Genomic DNA, 10,962 nt, shown 5'->3' with positions numbered 1-10,962 from the left:
TATATGTATACATATATATAATAATAATATATAAAATACACTCTTTGAAAAGGATTGCCGTTCAAGCATTAGTTTGTAAAATATTTTTTTTAATTAAAAACGTAAATGTTTTAATATAATTATCTATACTTTTGTAGGTATATTTTATGGTAATGATTTAAAGAGAATTGATTTCAGTAGGCCTACTTGTGCATTTGGTCTAGATCAAATACGTATATATCTAGAAGTCTGAAATGTACTTTCATGAATGAGTTTTGCTTGCACTAGAATTTCAAAAAATATAGGTAAGTGTTTAAAGTACGTGTTTTTTCATATCAGGTGTAATATAATCAGCATTTAGTAATCACAATTAGCTGATTGATTTGTTTGTCCACATCAGTATTGTTAGCAGTTTCCTGAAAATATACACTATATGTTTACTATTGTTTGGTGTTTATAAAATATTGCCACTGTATTCTGGAGAATTAAAAGTATTTTCCTGTTTTTATGTTTGTGTGTGTGTTTGAGTGTTTATACCGTGTGATAAACGAGTTAAAAACTGAAATGTAAACACACACTTAAAAAATTAAAATAAATAAATAAATATTAATCAAAACGTAATTGGAAAATATTCAAATGTGAGTTTTACTGAGATTTTTTACGCAAGTTACAATTCTTCGGGAATCAATGAAGACCGTCAATTATTACATTTTATAGTGTCGTAATACTGAAAACAGAAAATCATTGTGGATCAGAAATATTGAAAGGAAAGTACCGTATTGTCCCGAATATAAGACGATATTTTTTTCTTGGAAATACATCTGAAAAAACGCGGTCGTCTTATATTCATGGTCTAGACTTTGACATGTCAATAATACACCCACAACAATAGGTGGCGCCAAATACGCATAAAACGAGTGTGCCATGAAATACGTAATGTAATGCGTGTTGTAAAGATCGCGAGTGAAAACAAAAGAAAAAGAAAACCTTACGTTAGCCTGATGGGACCAAACTCCATTTGTGCTTTTAAAACGTAAGACAGTACCCAGATTTGAAGACTACAGTAAGATTTAACTCCTACTGTTAATAAGATTTTGGTAGGCTACTATTAGATGGATAGCCTAAATGTCCTAATTCAGATGGGCTATTGATAAACAACATTTTTAATATTAAAAAAAAAAACGGTCTAATGTATTATGACCCTGCCTTTTTTATTTTTTTTTAGAAAATGTCCTGTTGGTTGAGGGAACAGACTTTGTTGCTGGCAGAAGATTACATCAGCTTCTGCAGCGGGATCCAACAGACTCCTCCCAGCGAGTCAGCAGAGGCCATGAGATACCTGGCCAAAGAGATGGAGCAGCAGCACAGAACCAAATTCCGATCCCTCTCCCAGGAGTTCCTGGACACCTGCGGATCAGATCCCAGCAAGTGTCTGCAGAGCGTCATGAGGGAACTGGTGGGAGATGGGAAACTGAACTGGGGGAGGGTGGTCTCCATCTTTACTTTCACTGGAGTGCTGGCTAGTGAGCTCCTGTCCAGAGGAGAGAATTCCAAGTGCTCCCGGAGACTGGCCGAGACCATCGCTGACTACCTTGGAGGGGAAAAACAGGACTGGCTGGTGGAAAACGGAGGCTGGGTAAGCATTAGCTGTGTAGACTGGGGCAGAGGCCTTTATGCTGGTAAATGATGGTTTTAAAGCCATAATATTTTTGTTTGTGCAGTAGAGCGTTGACGTGTAGGTAGTAGGAAGACCCTGTGTAGTTGTCAAGTTTCAACTTTTAGCGAGGCATTTAGTGAGGGGTTTTTTCTACATCAGTTCTGGTTTAATTTGAGACTGCGTGGGTGCTTAAAGTGCATCGTTTGATCTTTCGTTTGTGCTCTCAGAAACCTAGCCTATTTTCTACCGTGTTTGATACCACAATCTCTTTGAGCTTTTCCTACCTGTATACTTCAATATGCACATTGTAAACTGAATTTGGAAGGTGCTGCAGTGATATGCTGGTCTAGTTTTTGGAGTAGTGCAGTGTAGGCTATACCTTCTTGTGGCCGTCCTGTTTTTGTCAATTAGAGAGTGACAAAGCTTTATTACATTGTTTAGTTATAGTTTGCGATGCAGCGGCTGTCAGATCTAATACGTTTGGCTGCTGCTTCTTTCAACAGAAGTTTATTTGCGAATTGTCCATTACACTGTGCCTTGTTTACAAAAACAATCTGCAGTCAAATGCTCTGAACAAACTTAAAATCTTTTGACGTGATCCAAGATGCCGTGTATTAATTTAATATTTATGCCGTGTATTAAAAATCCACTATCTGCTTATTCCTGACACTGGGATCCTTCTGAAGGCTGTACAGAGAGAAAAAACGAGCAGTTTTAATAGGACATGTCAAAGTGATAGTTCCTGTACTCTTCCATTTTGTCCTGTTGTCGGGAGTGCGTGGATTATGTCAGAAACATTTGGCCAAAGCAGTATACAGTATGCTGTTTTGTTAGGCAGCTCACTAGATTTTGAAACTGAGAAAATGTGAGTATCAAACATGTGCATTATCCACTACTCCACAGCTCTGAGGAACATTTACCGTATTGGCCCGAATATAAGACGACCCTGATTATAAGACGACCCCCCTTTTTCCAGATGTACCTTTTGGAAAAAGGCTTTTTAAAAACCAAATCTAGTTTTTTCTCAGTAAAACACATTTTGTCTTCAATTATTTTCATATTGCATATTTTTCCTATTTTAATTTTTGTTTTGAAAGTATGGTAAAAACTGGTCAAATGTACCAACAATCACATTTAAAAAATATTCACTTTTTGATATACCATTAAAAAAACAAAACAGGTAGCCCATTTGAATTAGGACATTTAGGCTATCCATCTAATAGTAGCCTACCAAAATCTTATTAACAGTAGAAGTTCAATCTTACTGTAGTCTTCAAATCTGGTTACTGTCTTACGTTTTAAAATCACAAAGAGAGTTTGGTCCCATCAGGCTAACGTGACAGTCATGACTCATGCAGCTGTAAGGTTTTCTGCTTCTTTTGTTTTTACTTGCGCTCTTTACAACACGCATTACATTACGTATTTCATGGCACACTCGTTTTATGCGTATTTGGCGCCACCTATTGTTGTGGGTGTATTATTGACATGTCAAAGTCTAGACCCTGAATATAAGACGACCGCGTTTTTTCAGATGTATTTCCAAGAAAAAAACATCGTCTTATATTCGGGACAATACGGTAATTTGAAATATTGTTAAAGATGTATGTGCCGCTCCTCCTGAGAGCAGGTTTATGTAATGCTCTCATATGTTCCGAGTGAGTAAGCGCAGGCTGTGTTATTATGTAATATCTCTGCATATTGTTGACATTTTAGCTACTTTGTCTAATGAGGTCCAACATACTGATCTAACTGTATCATATGGGTGTGGGAAGCAAAATGTGAATCTCATCCTGATCTGTCCTGTCTTTTGTAGGAGGGTTTCTGCAGGTTTTTCCACACCGCAAGACAGCTGAACCAAGAGTCTTCGATGAAGACGGCACTGTTTGCAGCAGCAGGAGTGGGTTTAGCTGGTCTAACCTTTCTCTTAGTACGCTAATGATTTTAGGTTTTCTCGCTCTCTCTCTTTCACACACAACACACCTGCGTTCTGTTTTCTGTCATATGACTATAAGTCAAAACCGTTCTGGTCTTCAGGTTCTTTGCCCATTTTTTTCCATGTCCACGCCTGTAATTACAGCAAACAGTCATTCATGTTGATTGTACACTCTTCACATGGCCTTCAGGAGAAAAGGATGGACGTTCTAAATCTTTGCATATCTAACATGGTGCTTTTTATTTTATAGTTGCTTTTGTCACTTGTTCCTGTGTAAATCATGTTAGTTTAGATAGTATTTACAGTTTGTGAGTTTATTGTTTGTAAAGTTTCTTTCAGTCTGAAAACAAGACACCCACCGATCGCAGTTGTGTCAGAAACCACTGTAACGCATTAGAGACAAAATGCATATATTTTGTAATAACAGAGCGATTCTCTTTGTTAGACCACTTTTTGCCTTGACTAGTGGTTTACATATGATCATTTACACCTTTAGGATGTCTCTCAGTTTCATCTTGGAAGTCATTTGTTTTAAAGGTGCTAGCTTGTTTGGTTCCAAACATCTCTGTGATATTTTGCCCATTGTAAGTTTACGTTGTAAATGTATTTATTTACCTCTTGAGTACAAATTATTACTATTTAGGCAATTCCCAACAATTGACAAAACATATTTTTGCATTTTTATTTATTAACTTCTTAATAAAATAATTTTCCTGTGAAACAATTTTGTTTTGTACTTAAGGTTTTATTTTGTATGTAAATGATATAAATGAGAATTTGTTTGTTTATGATTGCTTCTCTAATATGTAAGTGCCCACATGTTTTGTTGTCCTGAAATTACAGAGCACAATTCATTTTGCAACGCAAGTATTTGTTGCATAATTGCCACAAGATGTGTTATTACAAAGCCCTTGAGATTCTCAGCGTTTCTAATTAGGTGCATAGACAAGTAGTCCATGTAAAGCATACAGGAATAGCACATTATAGGGCTAGAAAGGGGCCTTCTGAAACCTAAAATGCTAAATGCAGTTAGATTTTACAAACCTGCATGATGATGGCCAAATTTTCACTTTCTTGGAGGTATTCTAGAAAGCAAGGTTAACGTAGTGTCATATAAACCCCAAATTGTGGGTTGATTTAACCCAAATCTTGATTACTTGCGATTATCAGTTCCAAAAACACATCTGTATGTTCAGTTATCTCAGAGCACCCTGTTCCGCTTTTGCGGTGTTAACCCCGCCTTGCGGTACCAAACTTGTTCGATATGAAACAACGCATTTGTTACAATGTTGCGACTAGATGCTTAGCAACAGACAGCCAGTCGTGTACCTCATATTCACATGCTTTTGACAATCACAGTGTGTTGTACTGTATTAACATTTTATCATTTGAGGGGAAAATGTCAATTGGGTTTTATTCTTATCTATATAGTCCAAAATTCCTTCCAGAGAAAACTTAATAGCACTTGGCAATATATAGGGATGCTACGCAATGCTAGAGCATTCATGTAAATAGGTCACATGCTGTGTTCTTTTAGTTAATGACACTGAGACTGCAAATATGCAAATAAAACCGTTAACTGAGGGTCTTGGGAATGTAGAGTCTGAAACGTATAAATACCCAGGAGTAATTGTTAACACCAGGTAAAGTGTGACTCAAGATAACCTGGGACACCATTTACCTGGGGTTTAGAATGACCCAGGCTTAACTATTTAAAATGTGAAAAACCATTCGCATTTGAAGGATGCACCCCCTGGGGAACCACTATAGAGAGTATGCCATTTCAGACACAGCCGAGTCACCACAGAAATGGAAATGGATATACATCTGAAGTAAGCTATCCCTGAAAACTCTGGAGCAGGTTATGTTCAGAGCATGAGTTGCTATGGCTAATTACATCCCCTGAAACTTACCTCAGTTTTTGGAACCGAAAGATGAGGTTATCCGTTTACCTATCCATAAACTTGCCCAGGTATGTAGCATGGAATTCCCCCCAGGTCAACACTTGTTTACATTGTTTAAAGCTTGCTACCAGAATAATGGTACCTGAATAGTTAATTACTCCCTCTTTGAGTACTAAGGTAAAAAGTAAAAATGCAATGCATTGGTCAAGCATTCGTGTCTGCCATTGCATACTTGAGTATGTTTTGTGCATACTTTGGACTTTGAAAAAAAAATCCCCTCTCAAAACACAAACAAATCTCTTCCACTTAAGGGAAACTGGATACCATTCTGCTGACTATCATATTTCCAAACATGTTGTGCACACATGCTGAGAGAGTCTAATTCTGATGAGTCTTTGGCGTACCAGCTGCAATCATACACAAAATGTTCTGGAAGAGAAGCCAGTGCTGGTGGCAGATGTGAGACAGTCTGGAAGAATGCAGCACTCCAGTGGAAAAAGTTATTGCTCAGCTTGCTTGGGAGTCTTAATAGAGTTCTCAGTTAAGTTCAGATCAACCTAGTCTAAGATGTTTCTCCTAAACTTCATTCACATTAAAGAGCCATAAAAATGTATGTGGATGTCAGATTATTTGGTCTTTGGAAGAACCAAACATTTGAAAATAAATGTTTGAGTTCATATTGAGATCTATATTCCTTTGAATTGTAGACTTTGATATCTTGGAAAGCCTGAGCAGAGATAAGACCTTACTGACATTTCTTCTGAAAGAGACTCATGTGAGATTACTTGAGTTCTTGTTCTTCAGAAGGAGCATCTGGGAAGCAGGAGACTTACACAAACATCACCATATGATCTCCCTACTGTCTAGATCAGGGGAAACATTATTTTATACAAGGCTGTTCAGTGAATGTCAGGAACATTGAGAGCTCATGGTGTACAAAAATGTATCTGCCAACAGAGCAACAAACTGATTACAATCATGCAGAGCACATTGTTACAGCCAAGATTACATGTTTTCCTTTCTCTTTTTGCTCTTTTAAACCCAACTATGTTGGTTTCCAGTACAACTGACTCAGCAGAGCATTCCAGCTGTTCCATTTACCAAATGCTGACAATGCTACAAAATAGAAATACAAAAAACAAATGTTCTCTAACACCGTTTTACCCAAGACCAAGAGCCTCATTTATAAAATGTAGCATAGAAACTGTCATGTGATCTAAGATAATTTCTGAAATGTGTGTATTTCCAAATATCTGCAGTACTTGGAATCTGACACAAGGAAAACTACTTAGAGCTTGACATAGCCCTAAGCCCTACACGTCAAAAAAAAACATTTTTATTAATCTGAACGTGGATTTCAGCGTATACATACTCTAAGATCAGATCTGTGCATACACAGTGAATGTCAGGAACATTGAGAGCTCATGGTGTACAAAAATGTATCTGCCAACAGAGCAACAAACTGATTACAATCATGCAGAGCACATTGTTACAGCCAAGATTACATGTTTTCCTTTCTCTTTTTGCTCTTTTAAACCCAACTATGTTGGTTTCCAGTACAACTGACTCAGCAGAGCATTCCAGCTGTTCCATTTACCAAATGCTGACAATGCTACAAAATAGAAATACAAAAAACAAATGTTCTCTAACACCGTTTTACCCAAGACCAAGAGCCTCATTTATAAAATGTAGCATAGAAACTGTCATGTGATCTAAGATAATTTCTGAAATGTGTGTATTTCCAAATATCTGCAGTACTTGGAATCTGACACAAGGAAAACTACTTAGAGCTTGACATAGCCCTAAGCCCTCCACGTCAAAAAAAACATTTTTATTCATCTGAACGTGGATTTCAGCGTATACATACTCTAAGATCCGTTTCAGAAAGGTGGGGCATAGAGGAGAAACAATAATGTACAGTATGTGGAAAATAATGTGTTTTTTGAACCTTAAACCGCATAAACACATTTCATTACACCAAATACACAAAATAATGTTCTTTTTAGCAGCATCATATGACCTCTTTAACAAATGCGGAAGAGCCCTAGGGTTGGCTTCCTTTGAGTTCATGAATTTGATTGATGTGGTGGCCACGTACTGCAGAAATTGAATGGCAAGAAAAGGAATTGAGTGAATTGCAATGCAAAGGAATTTTTGATCTTAGTCATTTTGCAACAAACATAAATGTTAATATATTAAAATTGACTCAAATTTGTGGTATGGAAATATGTGGAATTTGAACAATGGGTCTATAAATACCTCAAATTTTATGTGTATGCGCATGTTTATAGGCAATTGATTTTGAAAATGAAATGCATTTCTTTTTAAATTTCTATTTAATTATTTTATAATTACATTCTGCTCAAGGCATTCTCAATTCATTTCTAAATAGCGCACAGTCCTGTCTAGAATATGTACGATAACTGAATGACTGTCTGTGTCTGTATTTACACAGCTTTACATTATCTCATAGTTTGCATCGATGGACTGAATTTGTCAGTGCTTTGCATGTGCTCTTCCGATTTAGCCTTTATCCCCCACTCAAAGATCTGATGTGGGAACCAGAACAAGGATGTATTTTCTTCATTCACAGATGGTCTAGACGTTTTACATTGCTCTTTGTCTCTGTGGGTCATGTCTGCATTTGCTTAAAAGTTTCATCTAAGCTAACACACTGATCTTCAGCTGGAATCCAAGACAGAACCGATGTTGAAGACATATAGTTATGCGATTTATACCAGCATACTGGAACAAAAACAAAACAAATACATTTGCAGACAGCATGGACAACAAATAAATATTTTTTGCACATGCTTTCTCCCTCATCATAACATTTGCCTTTATTCAGTTTCTTTTTCATCTTTTCTCATCATGCTTAAAATCATAACATCAGTTTTCTCTTTGAAGTCATTCCACAGATACCTGCATCAAAGTTCTCTTTGAGTTGTGTGTTGTATTTGATAGTATTGTAAGTAACTGGTTCTGCAAAGACAAGTTGGCCCTGAAAACACGCTAGTTTCTGTGTGCGGTATAAAACACAAAGAAAAAGTGGTATGAACTGCTATTGTTTCCCAGCATTCTGATTCCATTCTGGTAATTCAAACCAACACTTACTTCACCCAGAGGAAAGTTATATTGCTCAGAGTATGCTTCTGAAAATGACTAACACCAACAAAATGAGTCAGGTGTTGACATGGAGTATGGAGATGTACAATAAATGTGGATAGCAGCTCAGATCATTTGATAATTTTTGGGTGAACTATTCCTTTAAGGGTAACAAGTACCCTCCAATAATCAGATATGAATTGTCTCCCCCAATATTTGACAACCTTGATGCTGCTGTCACAAAGCAAGGCCAGACACAACAGATACGTGCAAAACAGGATGGTTTATTGACTTGGTAAGTGGATGACTGGAATAGGTGAGTTAAAGGCAGGTGAATGTCAACACAGTGAATGGTTCCAGGGTGCTTATCTGAGTTCTGATGGAGAGGATCGTATGCCGGTTACGTTGGAGATCGTGGAGCCGTTTCCACGGAGTCGTTGGAGGATCGTGGGAGGAACAGCAGGTAATTCGTTCTAGGAGATTTTGGCAGAGGGAGTCCAGAGTAGTTCGTAGGAGTGAACGGTAGACCGGACAGTGAGTGGCTGTGCTGTGTGTGTATTTGTAGTGTGGCTTGATTGGTGACAGCAGGTGCGGGTGATCAGAACTCAGGTGACTGTGATCGGGTAATTATCCTGGATGGTGACTGTGATGACTCCCTGACAGCTGCACTCCATTACACACAGCTTTGTTTGTCGTTAGGATGACAAATACATTTAAATTTACATTTTAAGCTGGTCTGCTTCAGTCATTTAACAACACTCATCAATGTCACAATGACTGAGATGCCCAATCAAATCAAAGAAGGCGTTAAATTTCCCACAACCTCTGTAGTCTCATTTAGTCACTTGTTAGCAACCGCATTTTCAAGACAAAGAAGCTTTAAAAAAACTGCAAGGGAAAAATAAAACATAAAAAATATCTTGAGCTTGAGTTAACCACAGACATTATTTCAGACGTTCACTGACAAAAAAAAATTTGTGGTGTTGTAAAATATATTAAATTAATCATCATAAATTATACTTGTAATATTAAAAATCAAGGAGAACAACAATTTTCTAAGTAAAATGTACACATTTAATTCATGTAATTAATGAACTGCGTGAGAAGAGTAACTCTTATTAATATTTACTTGTTTTATAGTCATTGCACATAAATCTAGAAATATTGAGTAAATTTTAATCTAAAAGTTCAGCGCGCTTGAATCCGCGCATGCGTGTTTGGACCCACGCTTTGAATCAGAGGGACGGTTGGGCTTGTCACGGAGGAGATGCATGGCTGGATTTTCTCGTGTTTAAGGTAAGTTTGCCTTTCGTACACATTTAAATCATGTAATTAAAGTACTTCCTAAGAATAGTTACTCTTAATATTTACTTGTTTTATAGTCATTGCACATAAATCTAGAAATATTGAGTCAATTTTAATCTAAAAGTTCAGCGCGCGCTTGAATCCACGCATGCGTGTTTGGACCCACGCTTAATTTGAATCAGAGGGACGGTTGGGCTTGTCACGGAGGAGATGCATGGCGGGATTTTCTCGTGTTTAAGGTAAGTTTGCCTTTCTGTTTTAGATTTCTGATTTGTAATACTTTGGTCCGTGTGCATTTCGATAGTTTGATTCTTGTTTGCTTGACTCATTATACTGTACATTGATTTTCATATTAATCACATAACCTCATTAAAGTTAACTTGCGTGCGGTCACAGTGAGTGATATTTCAGCGAAAATGTTTTCAATAGTTCAGAGATTCATAAAGCTGTTTTTCACGTAAAAACTTGAGCACAATTGGAAATTACTGGAAATAATTTAACGTTGTAACTGCTTGCTAGCTAACGTCGTTACTAAATTAAAACAATCGCATAGTTTAGCATAACGCTAGTTTCTGATCTTTCAAACACTCGACTGACATAATAGAGCGTTTAGAGCAGTGGTTCTCAACCCGCGGCCCGCGGGCCGCATGCGGCACATCACGAATTCGAATGCGGCCCACCGTGCTGAACACAATTTAAAAAAAATACTTTCAGTTTTACAATTCATTTTAGTTTTTACATTAATTAAAAAATTTACTAAATAAATATAAGCTATAGCCTAATGTTTTTATGTAAAATAATTTTTTTTTCATATATTATTTTCAGACATGAGCAGTACTCACATAGCCTAATTAACGTTACGCATTTAAAGTAACGACCAAGTGGCCAGCGGCAGACAGTGAGCATATGATTGATCAGTTTAGCCTTCTCAAATCATCACGACTTGACTAAAATAAAATCTATAGATATAAAACAGTTCAAGCATATAACAATGTTTAAACGTTAAAACCTAGATAAATGTGCGCTGTATCCAATAGTTTGCGCAGAGAGTGGAAGCTGAAGCGCGCTTTGCAGGACAT

The 10,962-nt window shown here is 37.0% G+C and overlaps 1 protein-coding gene across 1 annotated transcript; it reads left to right on the top strand.

The window, feature by feature from the left end:
* Positions 1 to 1,173: 1,173 nt before the first annotated feature.
* LOC107746944 (anti-apoptotic protein NR13-like) lies at positions 1,174 to 4,194 on the top strand. The gene is made up of 2 exons (XM_016561302.1): positions 1,174 to 1,615; positions 3,450 to 4,194. Exons 1-2 carry the CDS (start codon positions 1,208 to 1,210, stop codon positions 3,570 to 3,572), a joined length of 531 nt encoding a protein of 176 aa, XP_016416788.1. The 5' UTR covers positions 1,174 to 1,207; the 3' UTR covers positions 3,573 to 4,194.
* Positions 4,195 to 10,962: the final 6,768 nt, after the last annotated feature.

This window comes from Sinocyclocheilus rhinocerous, unplaced genomic scaffold (assembly GCF_001515625.1).
Source record: "Sinocyclocheilus rhinocerous isolate Xijiao unplaced genomic scaffold, SAMN03320098_v1.1 scaffold138, whole genome shotgun sequence".
NCBI classification, from domain to species: Eukaryota; Metazoa; Chordata; class Actinopteri; order Cypriniformes; family Cyprinidae; genus Sinocyclocheilus; species Sinocyclocheilus rhinocerous.
The sequence above is the reverse complement of the archived record's forward strand: the minus strand, read 5'-3'. Positions and strand labels throughout refer to the sequence as shown.

Bases quoted from the DNA above. Each gene is read 5' to 3' on its own strand.
- LOC107746944 (XM_016561302.1), top strand. From the start codon at position 1,208: ATGTCCTGTTGGTTGAGGGAACAGACTTTGTTGCTGGCAGAAGATTAC. The intron at 1,616-3,449 runs GTAAGCATTAGC...TGTCTTTTGTAG, and splicing joins TGGTGGAAAACGGAGGCTGG to GAGGGTTTCTGCAGGTTTTT.